Source organism: Ruditapes philippinarum, unplaced genomic scaffold (assembly GCF_026571515.1).
Source record: "Ruditapes philippinarum isolate M1 unplaced genomic scaffold, ASM2657151v2 ctg7454_1_1_1_1, whole genome shotgun sequence".
In the NCBI taxonomy this organism is placed as follows: domain Eukaryota; kingdom Metazoa; phylum Mollusca; class Bivalvia; order Venerida; family Veneridae; genus Ruditapes; species Ruditapes philippinarum.
The window spans coordinates 36,098-54,293 of record NW_026861446.1 but is presented as its reverse complement, the minus strand read 5'-3'; the positions used below and the strand labels follow the sequence as shown (position 1 = coordinate 54,293).

Below are 18,196 nucleotides of genomic sequence, written 5' to 3'. Positions count from 1 at the left end.
TTTTAATAAATTTTGTAAGTCATTTTCAGATTCTGCAAAAATTACAGTATAATCTGCGTACAAAAGAACAAATATTTTCAAGTACATTTGCAAGTTTTCCACATTCCAATTTCTATTCACAACTTCTGGCAACAAGTAAAATAGTGAAAATTATTACATGATTACTAACACTCTAATATCAACAGACATACATGTATTTATATGACACAAGGGCCAGAGAATCTTCACTATGTTCTTATTGACAGAAAACATCCTCTGGATTTACTTTGTTCCCTCAAAGCAAACCTTTTCTTTTGAATTTTTCTAAAAAAGGTTTCTTTGAAACAAAAGTTATTTCTATAAATAGTGTCAAATTGTATTAGAATCTATAACGCAACTTTGAATAATCACTGAGTCATACTGGTTTTAATGTAACAGTTAAGATAGCTCTAATTTATCGTCTGCTTTGTTAAACATAAGATAATTTATCGTCTGCAATTGAAAATCTACAATTGTATATAAATGAGTACAATTTGAAAATAACATGCTAAATCTGATAAAACATATCCATTAGTTACATACCTTTCAGAAATATACCGAAAAACGATATCTGTTTCTGATATACTTATATTATATTAGTCTTATTTATGATTTATGAACATATACGTTTGTACTTGAATTAAATTATAAGAAGACACTACAAGTAGCCGATATTCAACGAACACCCGAATTGAAAAATTGAAAATTTTGCGGGCTAGGTTTAATTGAGCCTGTCAATGGACGTTATTGGTAAATGCATGCCACCGTCCACGCCCCCTAGCATCGACTTGAGCAGTATATAGAAATGGTGTAATTTTGAATTAAAAAACATCGGCAGATGTGTCCCTACGGTGGTTATCTATGTAACCTGTAATACAATATATATACATGCATTTAGTTTTCTTGTATGATTTTTTATAATGTTTTGCAAAACTTGACCACTATATTGAACGCTCATTGAACGACCTTACGTTACGGTAATTAAATGAAAAAAATGTATTTATCAAAATAATGAATGTAAAAAAATGCTTAAAATATGTTTTATTCATCGCTCATTGAACGACCTTATGTTACGGTAATAAAATGAAAAAAAAGTATTTATCAAAATAATGAATGAAAAAAATGCTAAAAATATGTTTTATTCATCGCTCATTGAACGACCTTACGTTACGGTCATAAAATGAAAAAAAATGTATTTATCAAAATAATGAATGAAAAAAATGCTAAAAAAATAAAAAAACGATTCATTAACTCATGTTTCTTATAATTAAAAAATATAAATAGATCAGTTAATTATAACAGCTACAAATTATTCGAACTTGCCAATTACTAAAAATTAAGGAAACTAACGAAAAACCTCCAAAAATCTCCCGAAAATTAATGAGTCTTGTTATTAAAATGTTTCCTCTATAAATCCATTATGTCGTAAAAAAATCATTATGAGTTGTTGGCGTCCGCGCCGAAGCGCGGCGCTCTTATGGAATGAGATCAGATTTTGTGAAAGGGCGACAGCAACTTCTCGAGCCTTTTAGTCGGTCATAATAAAAGCCGAAAATTCCGATCGGTATGAGGGTGCTTGATTATTAAATAAGAATGAAATGTCGCGATATGTTACAATGAATTTTCGCAATGCAAACATTTACAAATGAAATAACCTTTTCCGTCAATAAATCGCGCTCTTCGGGGTTTTTTATTTATCATTTTGTAGTACACAGTCGGTTATCATGTCATGGTATGTTATTGTTGTACATGTATCCTAGAATGATCAGTTGATGACCTAAATATTCCAAAAACCTATTTATAGATATATCTTTTTATCACTCCTATCGGTAAATGCCGGTCTCTCCCGGTCTATTTTGACCAGGATTTACTAGTGACCGGCGAATAGTACCACACGTTTATTGTCCGGTCTCTCCCGATTTTGGAGTAGATGTTTGATATCGTTACAATTGGAAAAAAACAACAATAGCATGTTTCATTTTATCTATATGAGATAAAAACAATAAATATGTACACGGATTTATATGTAATATAAATCCGTGATATGTACAATAATTGAGAAAAAAGTACATTTTTTATGGTATTAAAATGACATTATCAACTTTGAAACATTTTTTTTAATTATTCAATTTGTTATCCGTGTTTAGTAAAGATGCCGAGGAATTATTCAAAGTTACAAATTAGATTTTATGAATTATTCAATTGATCGATAATTTAAAAAATGATAAAGAAAAATACAATGTACATGTACATGGTTTAAGAATAAACAATATTATATATTGAAAGATAAACCATAATTTACTGACTTTTTCCAGTTAAGCTTTTACTTATAATCGTCGGTCAATATGACAATTGAATTCTTAAAATTTATTTTACAATTTTAATAAAAAAGAGTAGTAAAAACTCAGTATTAATATAGCACATAAAACACAAAAAAGAATAAAAGAAAACAATATTCATAAAATATGTATTTTTTTTTTAAATTAAAATTAATAGATATTACAATTATTGTATAATAAACAATTATGCTCAACATGATCAACATGGTAATATAACCAGTGTCATATTTTTACTAAGTGTCATATTTTTACTAACTTAAAGTGTGAACAGATACCTTAAGGGGGTCTTCGCTAATAGCGATAACATGTACATAATAAGGGACAAATGTGTGGTACGTGTTGATCATGCGTTACACATATGGATTATAAATGATTGCATACATGTATATCCGTTGCTATTAATAACCACGATCATAAAGAAATAACAAGTAATATTCTAATCTCTAGCATGCCAATCAAAGTTCATAATGAACAATGTCTTTCGTCCGCTCATTCATAAGTGGTATACATTTCTGGTAGTTTATAAGAATATCTTGTCATCATATGTGTACTAGTTCATCTTCACTTGCTGCATTTCTTGCTTGGACGCCCTTTGATGCTTTGCATCAATGCTTTTCTTGTCTTCATCTGGCGTGAACTCATTTTAACTGATAAAGAGAAAATATGTATACACGCGAGTGTTTACATATGAAACTAACATACAGTTCAAAACAAACTACACAAACAATTGAGCGTGGCTTAAAGTAGTGTTGGATAAAATTCTTTAAACATTGCTTAAGAATAATGTGTGTTAGATTATCTTTAATTTATAAAACCATTCCGTCTTTAAATTTACATATTACATATAGATAAACGGAATCAAATATCTATGTTGAACTTAATATTTACATTGGTTATAGGCATAGTTGTATTGATATTGTTTAAGATTGGATATATTTGTTACAAATATCTGAGATTTTGTCGTCTGCTACGAAAACTGTCCGTCACTACCGTTCCGGGTCACTGGTTGATTGGAAATCTGCGCGAAGATCAAGTAAGTCTATTAACATGCATTCCTTGTAAACAGAGCGAATGTTGTTGAATCAATATACGGCGCGTGGACAGGTCAATAAGTAGCACATATCTCCATCTTAATGTACGGTGTTTACAAATAAAATATTATGCGCGTAGACCGGTCAGTAAATTACACACCCTCCCCATGCACTTAAAGCGTTAAAGATGCTATGTAAATGCTTGGTGTTTACAGATTAAATATGATTTAAATAACTCAGCTGATATTACCTTTTGTGTATTTTTTATCAAACAGCTATATCTGTTAGTGTTTTTCGGGGTTTATTTTGTTTTGTTTTTGGTGTTTTTATTTTTGTATTTTTTTTTTTAAATAAATGCATCTTACATCAGTCTTATATAATCAGTGCAGATTACAATCTAATCTATTTAACACTTTGACTACCAATTTTGAAAAAGAAGTTTGACTTTTCGTTCCCTATTATTTATTTCTTATATAAATAAACGTACTAACGTAATAATTTTATTTATTGTTTTTTCGGGGTTTATTTTATTTTGTTTTTGGTGTTTTTGTTGATTTTACTTATTTTATGTTTTTAAATAAATGCATCTTATGTCAGTCTCATTCCGTTCCTTGTTATTTATTTCTTTGTATAAATTATATTAAATAAACGTACTAACTTAGCAGGTTTTTAAATCATAATAATTTTATCGTCCATGTATAAAATATGCTTGAGAACATAAGATTTACATACAAATATAAGCATATTTAAAATCCGTTGATTTTGTCATTGCTATGTAAGGTTCTTTAAATTATAGTGTTGAAAATTAACATAATACTTTATGGACCTTTTCAACTGTTTTAGTCTAGATTTCCATATTGTAAAACATGCACTTTCATCAAACTCACTGGCCAAGAGCACAAAAAATCTTGTATTTCAATGGCAATCACTTTATGTTAAAATTTTGAAAGATTTACTATTGTCATTGACTGTTTATGTTGTTATATTGTAATTAAATACATTTACCCATACTATAAATCATATCATTTTTGTTTCAGATTAAGGACTCTAAATCATATATTGATTTAGTCTTGAAAGAAACAAACGAAAGAAACCGGAAGATTATTTTACTCTGGTTTGGACCTTTTCCGTCCATTTCCATTACTCATCCGGATACGTTTAAACAGCTTTCAAAGCAGGTGCCACTAAAGGCTCGCGGGTCCATGGACGGTTACAGGTTCTTTGAGCCTTGGCTAGGTAGGCCTATTCCACAAGTTACATATATATGATCTTTTGGATGAAATCAAATATTTCTGTCTACAAAAAAGTAAAAATAGGTTGTCACAAAACAGTGAAATAAATATATGTATAAAGCCTCAATCTAAAGAATCTTTTCGTGCGAAAAATTAAATGTGACATCTTTATTTGTTACGGTAAGTAAGATAATAAAACATACTATGTGCTGAAAATTTGGGGATCTCTATGGCTGACTTCTGTTTCTGGGATTTTCGCTGTTCCCATTTGGAGATAGTTTCCATGCTTACTATATAGCTAAAGGAAGGTCGGTGGCTCTATTAAGGCAAATGCGTATAATTATATTAAATAATGCACGAAGGCATGCCTTAACCCTTTCCCTCATGAGCATATTGTGAAAAATGGCCGTTTTCACTGTAAAGCCTCCTGATACTAGTTCAAACTGCTATGAAACTATGAAAAATGCTTCAATACTAATCAAACTTGGCACAAATGTTGACTGGACCATTTTCTTTGTAACGAAATGCTCAGTTTTAAATTTCCTGTTACCATGGCAATGAGGGGAAATTTAAAAATTGCCAAAAATCACTATTTTGCCTCGATTTTTCCCATCAAAATTTATTTCAAAGTGCTGCAACTTCTCAAGGGATTGAGATAGAGTCAAAGGCTTTTCAGCGTTGGTTACACGTTACCTTATGATCGACCTGGTGTCATTTTAGCCTCTCACAAGTCCAAAAGTTTCTTGGCGATGAGGGGGGCTCCGCCTCCCTTTCAAACCCCCCAAACAGAAGGGGGGCACATACCCCTTCTGGCAACCCCCAGATGTGTCTTTTGGATGGGGGCGGCGCCGAAGAAGTGCTCACTTTTTTTAGCAACATCTTTCGAACAAAAACATGTGTTTGGGGCCCAAATAGGACATTTTTTCACTATTTCAGGTCTAAAAAAGGGGGGTCAAAAGTGCGTTGTTATGCGTATATATGAGGTAAAGGGTTAACAAAAAATAATGAAAAACTTTCGAATCACCAAAAATCTAGTTTTTCCATGTTAACATGTGGTCCTTCACATAATTTTGGTGAAACATTGTTCTTTTGTAACATTTAAATTTTTTTGAGTTAACCCTTTCCCTCATGAGCATATTGTGAAAAATGGCCGTTTTCACTGAAAAGCCTCCTGATACAAGTTCAAACTGCTATGAAACTATGAAAAATGCTTCAATACTAGTCAAACTTGGCACAAATGTTGACTGAACCAATGCCTTTGTAACGACAAACTCAGTCTTAAACAGTCTTTTTGCCTCGATTTTTTCCATCAAAATTTATTTCAAAGTGCTGCAACTTCTCAAGGGATTGAGATAGAGTCAAAGGCTTTTCAGTGTTGGTTACACGTTACCTTATAATCGACCTGGGGTCATTTTTAGCCTCTCACAAGTCCAAAAGTTTCTTGGCGATGAGGGGGGCTCCGCCTCCCTTTCAAATCCCCCAAACAGAAGGGGGGCACATCCCCCTTCTGGCAACCCCCGGATGTATCTTTTGGATGGGGGCGGCGCCGAAGAAGTGCTCACTTTTTTTAGCAACATCTTTCGAACGAAAACATGTGTTTGGGGCCCAAATAGGACATTTTTTCACTATTTCAGGTCTAAAAAAGGGGGGTCAAAAGTGCGTTGTTACGCGTATATATGAGATAAAGGGTTAACAAAAAAATAATGAAAAACTTTGGAATCACCCAAAATCTAGTTTTTCCATGTTAACATGTGGTCTTTCACATAATTTTGGTGAAAAATTGTTCTTTTGTAACATTTAAATTTTTTTGAGTTAACCCTTTCCCTCATGAGCATATTGTGAAAAATGGCCGTTTTCACTGAAAAGCCTCCTGATACAAGTTCAAACTGCTATGAAACTATGAAAAATGCTTCAATACTAATCAAACTTGGCACAAATGTTGACTGAACCAATGCCTTTGTAACGACATACTCAGTCTTAAACAGTCTTTTTGCCTCGATTTTTTCCATCAAAATTTATTTCAAAGTGCTGCAACTTCTCAAGGGATTGAGATAGAGTCAAAGACTTTTCAGTGTTGGTTACACGTTACCTTATAATCGGCCTGGGGTCATTTTTAGCCTCTCACAAGTCCAAAAGTTTCTTCGCGATGAGGGGGACTCCGCCCCCTTCAAACCCCTCAGACAGAAGGGGGGCACATCCCCCTTCTGACATCCCCCGGATGTATCTTTTGGATGGGGGGCGGCGCCGAAGAAGTGCTCACTTTTTAGCAACATTTCTCAAAAGAAAACATGTATTTGGGGCCCAAATAGGACATTTTTTCACTATTTCAGGCCTAAAAAGGGGGGGTCAAAAGTGCGTTGTTACGCGTTTATATGATGTAAAGGGTTAAATTAAGGTCTTCCTCTACCAGTTAATCTGTATTGAGACTAATTGGTTCGGCTTATAAAATTATAAGTATAGTAGTAATAATGATAATAACAAATCTGGAATAAGACTATACATGCATAAGTTATTTAGTTAACCAATCCGATTTCATTCTATTACAATGCTTACAGTAATAACATGTTTGTTCTATTTAGGAGAGGGTTTACTAATTAGTGGAGGGAAGAAATGGGAACGCAACCGGAAGCTTCTGACGCCAGCGTTTCATTTCAACATTCTGAACGGCTACGTTAACGTAATGAACAACGTTGCAGATATCCTAATGGTAAATTAAATCGTGCATGTTTGCATACGGTAAATCAGTGTGGCGTCATTATAAAAGTAAATGTGCGTTTGTAGTGTGTGTCATTTAAACATTTTAGGGGGTAGTTACTTTTGACAATGATACAATAATTTGAAGACACATTATAAAATGCAATTTTTACAATTTCAAGCGTAAAATTGACCATTAAAAGTGTAAGTATTACATATCTAAGTGTGGAACAGAAAAAAAGATAACTGCTTCTCCATACATCATTGACTGGAATTAATTATTGGAAAATTAATCCTGAGCAGGTCTCATTCCAGTATTTATTACCTCTTTATTTACAAATGTATATTATTTTATAACTTAATATATCATAAGGAGAACATTGGCCTTGCGTGTATATGAGTTGCCGATCTCTCAGCGCAAACGTTGTGGGTTTTTTCAGAAAACGTTTACAGATGCTGCGAAGAATGGTGAACCGGTTGACGTTTTTCCGAACGTGTGCCGGGCCTCTCTTGATACCATGCTACGTTGTTCTTTATCGTACGACGAGGACCTGCAGAGTACCAGGTATGTTGTTTATCTGAAAAATACTTTAAACAAAAATATCAAAGTAACATGTATATTATGCCAAACAACACACAAAATATAATACCAAGTCATATATAATCTCAAAGCTTTAAAACATTATATTATAGCTTTAGTGAACTTATTTTGCAAAATAATAGTCAGTGGCTTAACTTCCTTTATGCCTTCACTTTTTCCACACAAAATGTGACAAAAATGTCTTTATGTAACTTAGAAATTCCCTTAACATTAATTGGACTATACTTACACCAAAACGCACCGCTTACAATTCAGAGCAAAAACACTTGGATACACAAGCGTCCAAACCCCTAAAGGAGCCGACCTACACGTAGACTAAGCTATGTCCTTTTTAGTACTGCTTTTACGGCAGTCTGTTTTTCTAATCTTTAGGTAATGAACGCACTTAACTTAGATCCAGTTTATGATATCTAATGTGTATAGTTTCATTTGTTTTTCAAATAAATAAATATTTTTGCTGTGACTGGTTTTGCAATACTAGCAATACAGTGTTTTGAAATGTTAAAGATAAATATGAATTAGTAACAATAGGCAAATTTTAGAAAAAATTACTTATTTCAAGAGCAATAGAAATTGAAATTTTTGAGAATCAAATATGTAAAATATATAAGAGTAGTAGATGGCGATATAGGTTGCTTTCTAATGCATGTGATATTATTTTATTTCCCTCTTATTTCCAGTGTTTCCGAATACTTAAACATTGTCAAAAGACTATCTCAAATAAACTGGGAACGGTCACTGTAAGTAAAAGCTACTATCACATTTGTTCTATATTACAATTGATGAAGATTAATAAAGATTTACATTGAAAATAATTAACCAGTTTCAAAAAAAATCTAAAGAAGTAACAAAGAAAAAGAAGGAAAGAAATGCATACATATTCAAATGTAACATGATTTAACTGGTATGGATGCCGTCAGATTGTTGCCAGATTATTGTCAGATTGTTGTCATAAATAATGAAATTGAATTTTGTTTGTAGAAATCTGTCATTGCTGTCGGATACGATGTTTAACCTTTCCTCGCTTGGAAGAGAATTTTACAAACTTTGCGACAAGGCTCATAAGTTTACAGGAGACATCATTGAGTCGAGAAGAAAAGAATTGGTAAACATTGTTAAACATTTTTTGAAATATATTTGGCAGAGAGAGAACTAAAACTAAGCGAGACAGTGGAGATGTAGTGTATCAAACTTTATGCTTTGATTTAAACTGGTGCTTCCATGTAGTCATGAAAGCACGTCATCGAGTTGGCTTTGACAGTCATTTAACAGTCATTGATCTTTTCCTTTAGGATCAATGACTTTTAATATTTTAAATGGATATTGACCGAATACCGCTTGAGCAGATGCTGGGGTGGGGTCAGGTGCTTGTGATGTTAGAGATGTTGCAACTCTCATTTCCTCTCCTCATCAAAACCAATCAAACCGAGACTACATGTTCACCTTGTACTGCGGATACACTCATATTGCTCGTTGTACGAGCTGCCTGAAAGAAAAAAAAAACGTTCGCAAGATTGTCTCAAAAAATATCCATTTGAGTTGCCTTGAAAACTATACCTTTTAGATTGCCTCAGAGAATATGCAAGAAAACAATAACCTTGAGTTATCAGGAAAATACTCAACTTGCATTGATACAACTCTCATGAGTTTTCTACTAAAGATACAAATGAGATGCCTTGAAAACCAAACTGTCGTCTGTAAACTCTTCAGATGGCCGAGTTGATTGGAATAGCCTACGCTCGATTTTTGTTTTATTTAAAATTTAATTGCAGACATTAATCAAACACGTATTATGGAAAGCTGCGTATCTATGAACAAGACTCATTCAGGAGTGTTTTATATTTAAGATGAAATGTTTGTTCTATATTTTTATTCCTCAAACTTGTGTACATGTATTGCTACATGTCTTTCTATACATGATTTAACAATATTATCCACAGATTTTGAGAAATGTCTTGAATATATATTATTTCCTGCTATATGATATATTATTAAAATAGTTACCTAGCAACAATGTATTCAGTGAATATTATTCCAATTTAAGGATAAGCAGCAGAATGACGTGACTGGGAAGCGCCGTCTGGATTTCTTAGACATATTATTAACTGCACGAGATGAACATGGGCTCGGCTTGTCTGCACAAGAAATACAGGATGAAGTCGATACGTTTACATTTGAGGGTATTAAAATACACGCATACATGTATATATACATAAATGTATTAAAACGTGAATAATCTTCATTGTACAGTGTTGAAATATAAAAGATATTTAAGAAATAACAACAAATTCAATAATTGTAATTATTTCGGTAGCGCTTCAAATGATTGCTGTGCTTATCATCAGCCAAATATTCTAATTGTATCTTTTTATGATAAGAATGTCAAGGTCATATATATAAACGTTAAATGTTTAATCGCTTATGAATTTAATATTGGGGTAAATTTGCGTTTTATGACCGTGTGTCTGTCTGTCTGTCCGTCTGTCCGTCACAAAACTTGTCCGGACTACTCCTCATAATCTACTGGTGCAATTTCATCTAAACTTAACAGGAATGATCAGTACCAAGTCTAGTTGTGCATATTGTCAGCATTTTCCGGTTTAATGATTTTTGTCAGAGTAATGGCCCTTTAATAATTTTTATTTTTAAAGTTTGTCCGGACTACTTCTCTTATACCACTAATACAATTTCAATGAAACTTTATAGGATTGATCTGTAGCTCAAGTCCTTGCGCATATTGCATGGGTGTTCCGGTTGAATGATTTTTGGCCGAGTTATGGCCCTTTGATTAAAAGTTGTTTTTTCTGTGTGTTGCCAGATACACAAAAGCTTGTCCGGACTTGTCACAAAGTGACAGGGTGAGCTTTTGTGATCGCTTTTCGTCCGGCGTCCGTCCGTCGTCCGTCCGTCCGTAAATTTTGCTTTAAATAACATCTCCTCATAAACCACTGAGCCAATTTCATCCAAACTTCACAGGAATGTTCCTTTGGTGGTCACCTTTAAAAATTGTTCAAAGAATTTAATTCCATGCAGAACTCTGGTTGCCATGGCAACTGAAAGAAAAATCTTTAAATATCTTCTTTTAAACAACCCTAAGAGCCAGAGCTTAGATATTTGGCATGAAACATCTTCTAGTGAGTGTCTACCAAGTTTGTTCAAATAAAAGCCCTGGGGTCAAAATTGGCCCCGCCCCAGGGGGTCATTGATTTTCCCTATATGCATATAGTAAAATCTTTAAAAATCTTCTTTTAAAGAACCCAAAGAGCTAGAGCTAAGATATTTGGCATTGAACATCTTCTAGTGAGTGTCTACCAAGTCTATCAAAAAAAAGCCCTGGGGTCAAAATTGGCCCCGCCCCAGGGGGTCATTTATTTTCCCTATATGCATATAGTAAAAACTTAAACAATCTTCTATTAAAGAACCCAAAGAGCTAGAGCTAGGATATTTAGCATGAAACATGTTCAAATGGGTGTCTACCAAATTTGTTCAAATAAAAGCCCTTGGGTCAAAATTGGCCCCGCCCCGGGGGTCATTGATTATCCTGTTATGTGTATCGCAAAAACTTAAAAATCTTCTTTGAAATAACCCATATAGCTAGAGTTAGATATTAAGCATGAAACATCCTACAATCAGTGTCTACAAAGTTTGTTCAAATAAAAGCCACAGGGTCAAAATTGGCCCTGCCCCGGGGGTCATTGATTTTCCTTTTTTGTGTATAGCAAAAACTTAAAAATCTTCTTTGAAAAAAAAAACAAATATCTAGAGTTTAGATGTTAAGCATTAAACATCTTTTAGTAAATATCTACAAAGTTTGTTCAAATAAAAGCCCGGGGTCAAAACTGGCCCTGCGACAGGGGTGTCATTGTTTTTAACTGTATGTGTATAGTAAAATCTTAAAAAATCTTCTTTTAAAAAATCCAATGAGCTAGAACTTAGATGTTTAGCATGAAACATCTTCTTATGGGTGTCTACCAAGTCTGTTCAAATAAACAAATAAAAACCCTTGGGTAAAAATTGGCCCGGGGGTGGGGGGCTATATAGGGCCATCATGGCTTTTGTCATAAAAAGCATATATATTCATATTCATTATGGATATATAGATATATGGTAGTGTACACGATAGAGCTACATGTATAAGTATAATTATATGTACAACTTATGACATGTAATTGTATATACACAAATTTACCCGGGACATCTCGTAATAATTATGTTTGTAGTACATACAAAACTTTCCGCTTCCATGTCATAACTTAACAATAACAGAAAATATAAATTACATGTATATAAAAGTATAAATGTAGCAAAACATTTGACTCCTGGGCTCTATGGGAAAAATGGTATTATATGAATATGTTCAAGCCGGAAATGCTGCCGCCATTTTTCTTTATGGTTTGGATATCCTATTTGTTTTATGCATGCGCTCTAAGAGGTGCAAAACGCTATTTAAAAAATATTATTCTATTCGTTAACAATTTAGGTCATGATACAACATCATCAGCCATTAGCTGGACAATCTTTGCTCTTGCTAAACATCCAGTCCTACAAGAGAAGGTTTTCAGTGAAGTCAGAAATATCATTGGAGGGAATGACAGCTTATCACCGTACGTTTTCCGACACCTTCTTCATTTTTAGTTCGACTATTATGTTTATTTAAAAAAGAGAGCTGTTCTCCTTACTCGGGCGTCGGCGCCTGTGTCACACTTTTGGTTGAGTTTTTTCGTACCGACCCACTTATTATTTTTACATCTTTAATTTGCGGTGAGTTACGAGGGCTGTTCGAAAGAATTCCTTATTGTGCTCGATGTCGTGATCCACGTGGGACACGATAAAAACCATTACATACCAGTATAGGGTATTTCAATACCTATACAACAGTGTATAAATGTACATGTTAGACTAAATTTAAGACATACAATTTGCCATTTAAATACACGCAGTCATTAACCACTGAATAGAAGCGTCGACAAAAAAGATGAATCACGGGCTTGCTCAAACTGAGTTGCTCTTTGAAGCAGTTGATGACTGAACTCTCTACTGCTTATTGGCCTTTTTGTGTGCCTTATGACACAGGCGATGGAAAAAGAAATTTGAGTCTGGTGTAGAGTGCATCAAAAATGCACCAAAATCAGGTAGGACAAAATCTGCAACTCGTACCGAAATAGTTTCCAAAATAAAGGATATCATTGAAGGAGATGCCAAATTTATAGTTACGAAAGGAAGGCATATCACTATCAACGGTTCACTTTATTATAAAAAGGCATTTGAAAATAAGAAAGATTTGTGCTAGATGGGTGCCATATCTTTTGACCGATGAGCAAGAGAGGCAACGGGTTAAGGTGGCCAAAAAGCTGCTTCAAATGTTTCCAAATAGCTTGCCGATGCCTTCTAAGGTGATGAAACTTTGGTCCATTATTTTAAGCCCGTCAGAAAAGTTAGCAACAAAATCTGGGCCACTTAACACAGCAAACGCCTAATAATTGCCAAACGGTCTTTGAGTGCAAAGAAGGTGGTCTTGTACGCAATTTTCTTCTCTGGTGAAGGAGTTGCAATAAAAGTGCCGGTGAAAAAGGGCAAAAGTATCACTGGGAAGTACTACAAAAGACGTAGTGCTTAAGAAACTTAAAAGTATTATAAGAAACGACGCCCTGTCACTGCTTTTAAGCATATTCGTCTTCTACATGACAATGCCCCCGCTCATATCTCCGCAATAGTTTCGGCGTGTTTGAAAAAAGAAAAGGTAACTGTTTTGCCTCATCCCCCGTATTCTACAGACCTTGCCCCATGTGATTTCTTTTTGTTTCCGAAATTGAAATCCTTCCTTGCTGGGCGGAAATACAAGTCCCGACAGGCACTTTGATCTGCCATTCATCAGTACCTTATTTCTGTGTCCAAATCAGCGTACCGTGACGCCTTCAAGAAGTGGATACATCGGCTGAAACTTTGCATTTCTAGCCACGGGGACATTCGAGGGCATGAAAGCTAACTTGAAATTTGAAGTCTCTAGATAGAAATAAGCAATACATTTCGAGCTTCCCCCGTAGAATTTGGGGGATCAAAAATTAATTGTTATATTTCAAAAACAACTTAAAAAATTCAATACTACCAACTTTTTATTAAGGGAAGTTTTAGTACTATAGCCGGGGCCATTTTTCGAGCAACAGACAAACCGATTGTTTTAGATGGTATAGAGATTCCTGTAGGTGTCAGTATTTGGGTACAGATATACTGTATTCATCATAATAAAGATGTTTGGCCGAATCATGAGGTTAGTATTAGATAACACATTTCTAAACAATCTGTAGTTCTTGTTGCTTTCGTCGCTTAGGCTGGTGCAGGTGTGGGGGAAGCGGGGTCGTGAAAGATGTTCCACTTTACGATTTTCTTCATAACAGATTGAATCGAATTGAGTCTGGAATTTTTTTTTCATTACTTCCGAGGGGTCACCTATTTTCCAGATTCCTTTTTTCATTCATTTTCAATTGTTTAAATTGTGCGTCTAAGCCCAAGGTTTAAATGCTATCAAATATGACTAGATAATTAAAAAATAAAATTTTATGTTTCGTATTCTAGACATATGCATTTACTATTGATAAGAAATACGTACTTGAAAACACGAATGTCCAGACACGGATGAATAACTTTAAACACGTGATTATGTTATGATAATAGTATTTCTTTTCTCTCTCTTTTATGTTTAAGGTATTTGATCCAGAAAGATTCAGTGCAAACCAAAGAGATGAAACAGATATTTATGGATTCATTCCATTTTCAGCTGGTTCTAGGTAATGAATATACATACACTTATATAAAATATTTTTATTTTGAACAACTAATTGCTTGCATTTTCCAAATAATAATAATAATAATAATAGCCATGTTATCCACATTAATTGATAAAAAAATAGTAGCAGGTAAAAGCCATGTACTTGGCCAAAACCAATCACTCTGACATTGCTAGTGACGACTCAGAACACAACAGCCGACATACCTGTGTCCAATGGTCATGGTATGCACTGTTTGCTTTTCCGTCAGTATATTCTTTTGAAAATTCCGTATCAATTATGAATACATAAGTAGTTTTGTCTGGATTTTGTCTGGGTAGAAAAATGCATAAGTGCATCTCATCGTTAATGATTAATTAAGTGATTTGACCTAACTAAAGGAGATGTCTATGGGGTTTTTTGTTGGGTTTTACATCGCACCAACACAGTATAGGTCACGTGGCAACTTTCCAGCTTTACTGGTGGAGAAAGATTGCAAGTGCGCCTTTGACCCTTTTTTTCATGCACAAACGGGCACCTGAGTAGAACCACCGACGTTCTGTAAGCTAGCTAGATAACTTTTCCATATGATATAATCCGAATGACTCTACCGCGACTCGGACCTTCAGCGGTGAAAGGCAAGCGGTTTGAAATTATGATTGTGACAAAAAGTGAGTTGTGGACAAAGCAGGCAACAGAAACACACATATATTTGATATATTTTCAGTCATTATGTAAATGACTCTTACCTTATTAGGCAACAACTATAGTACATGCATATTTTTATGTTTTGTGGCAGAACTTTATTCTATATCTATGATAAAGATCTTGTTCTATTTTTTCTGAAATTATTTTACAAAAACAAAACAACAATTTGTTCATCTTTCAGAAATTGTATCGGACAGGTTTTTGCAATGAATGAAATCAAAATAACAATTGCCAAACTAGTGAAGAGGTACATGTTTTTATTTTCGATCTTTTTTATAAAAAAATAAGTTCATAATCATAAAACTATTTCTGTTTAATCAATAAATTATCTGAAGACGATTTCAAAACCGGAAACCAAATAATATCACTCGAACACTCTAAGCGCGGCTAGAATTTTATATATTCTTTCATTATTTTAATATGAATATGGTGATGATTATTAGATGGTTTATACAGAATTGATTTCAGTTTGATTGTGTATGTAGCTATGAGCTTATAGACACACTCTCGAACCAACCAGTACTTAGTAATGAGTGTATATAGTTTCTTGCTCAAGGAAACAAAAAGATATTTAATATTTTACACATATGATATGTTTTATGTAAATTGTTTAAGGTTCGAGTTCCAGGTTGACCCGGAGAATGAGCCGGTTCTGCTACCAGATATTATCATGAGGTCTCAAAATGGAGTGCACGTGAAACTGATAGAACGGAAGCATTAAATTTTTGAAAAATTGAACCGTTTTCTTAATTTCAAATACCGATTTTAAAACTTAAAAACGAAATATTGATTTGTTAAACATTAATTCAACTCATGTCTCATTTTTTCTATTAATCATTATCTTACTTCATCTTTTGTTTTTAAGAAATTGATCTATATATAGTATGCGATGAAAACGCTATAGAATCAGAATAACATTCCTAATTAAGCTCAGAGATGGAGTTTTGTATCTCATGTGATGAAAACGCTATAGAATCAGAATAACATTTCACATTAAGCTCAGAGATATAAAAGTTTTGAATCGTATGTGATGAAAACGCTATAGAATCAGAATAACATTTCATTTTAAGCTTAAATATGGAGTTTTGTAACTTATGTGATGAAAACGCTGTAGAATCAGAATAAAATTTTACAGATATTGATGAAGAACATTTAAATATTTTAGTCAATTACCATCGCCAGGTTTGCGCAAGTTTAAAAAAGTGAGAAAAATGTTTGTTTGATTTTGTAAACAACAAAATAGAATTATGTTTATAGAATTATGTTCGAGTACTAAGATCTATTAATAAAAGTATTAAAACATTGTGTTATTTATTTACTATAAACCTAGCTTTGCCCTCAGGTTTTTTGTTGTTTTTTTGTTTGTTTGTTTTTTCTTTTGTTTGTTTTGTTGTTTTTTAAGTATATGCAATTGTAGTGCTAATTGTTAATAAACTGAAGCGCATTGTTTTTTCGTTGACCTACCAATCTATAAATAAGAGACCCTTTCACTGAACAGACTATTGCCCTATGGGTCACAACAATGGATGACAAAAAACTGTTCTGTCTATAACCTTTTCTCTCAAGACCTTCTCAGCGTCGAGTAATTATCACACGCGTGGTAATATTACGCGGCGGTTAGGGGTAGTGCCTACGATCTTAAATTTACTCCAAAATAGTTAAATTATATACCATTGTCACTGGTATTTATCCGGCATCTTCTATCTGTTTAAACCATAACCTGATAGAATAACCCATCTTTAAATCTCGAACAATCCATTCAATTTTTAACCCTTTACCTCATGAGCATACTGTGAACAATGGCCGTTTTCTTTGAAAAGCCTCCTATTACAAGTTCAAACTGCTATTAAACTATGAAAAAAGATTCAATACTGATAAAACTTGGCACAAATGTTGACTGGACCATAGCCTCTGTAAACGGCATGCTTAATCTTAAATTTCAAGTTACCATGACAACGGGGGACGTCTTAAAATTGCCAAAAATCACTATTTTGCATTGTTTTTTTCCCATCAAAACAGATACCAAAATGCTGCAACTTCTCAATTGATTGAGATGTAGCAAAAGCCTCTTCAGCGTTGGTTACACGTTACGTTACGATCGACCTCAGGCCATTTTTAGTCTGTCACATGTCCAAAATCACGCTGGATGAACAAGTTTGTCACGTGATGCACAAATGCAAACGCCGAATTATTATTTTGGCACACACGGACTCGATTTCAGGTAATCATTTGCAGATACATTTATCTTTTTTCCACTGCGAGCACAAAAATAAGACATAGACTATAGAATTATGCTTTTATTTTATGTGAGTATTAATTACTAGACTTTAGCAGTCATTACTAGACTTTAGCAGTTTTTTAGAACACTTCGACTTTTTCAAATCATTTTTTTCACTGGAAATACATGCGGAGGTAAAATAATAGAGGATATATCTTTTTAAATGCCATTTCTGTCCCTAACTCATTTATAATTACATTAGCAAAATTATATTTGACATAAACCCATGTTATTCCCCGTATTGTCTAATTTGCAAACGTCGTTTGAACAATGACTTATTGTACTCTGTCTCGTGATCCGCGAGGGACACGATAAAAACCAGTTCATACCTGTATAGGGTAATTCAATACCTACACAACAGTGTATACATGTACATGTTAGACTAAATGTAAGACATACAATTTGCCATTTAAATACACGCAGTCATTGACCACTGTAGTAAAAATGGTTGGTAGAAGCGTCGACAAATAAAGATGAAATACGGGCTTGCATCAAAGCTCGCTCAAAACTGGGTTGCTCTTTGAAGCAGTT

General features: G+C 33.7%; 1 protein-coding gene across 1 annotated transcript; it reads left to right on the top strand.

The window, feature by feature from the left end:
* The first annotated feature begins 3,042 nt into the window (after positions 1-3,042).
* Positions 3,043-16,652, top strand: LOC132715639 (cytochrome P450 4A7-like). The gene is made up of 12 exons (XM_060698676.1): positions 3,043-3,390; positions 4,426-4,624; positions 7,200-7,327; positions 7,755-7,879; positions 8,596-8,655; positions 8,897-9,020; positions 9,960-10,095; positions 12,396-12,549; positions 14,042-14,183; positions 14,618-14,700; positions 15,569-15,634; positions 16,003-16,652. The coding sequence occupies exons 1-12, from the start codon at positions 3,226-3,228 to the stop codon at positions 16,106-16,108; spliced, it is 1,488 nt and encodes a 495-aa protein (XP_060554659.1). The 5' UTR covers positions 3,043-3,225; the 3' UTR covers positions 16,109-16,652.
* Positions 16,653-18,196: the final 1,544 nt, after the last annotated feature.

Bases quoted from the DNA above. Each gene is read 5' to 3' on its own strand.
- LOC132715639 (XM_060698676.1), top strand. From the start codon at position 3,226: ATGTTGAACTTAATATTTACATTGGTTATAGGCATAGTTGTATTGATA. The intron at 12,550-14,041 runs GTTCGACTATTA...TATTAAGGGAAG, and splicing joins CGACACCTTCTTCATTTTTA to TTTTAGTACTATAGCCGGGG. The intron at 14,701-15,568 runs GTAATGAATATA...TTCATCTTTCAG, and splicing joins CCATTTTCAGCTGGTTCTAG to AAATTGTATCGGACAGGTTT.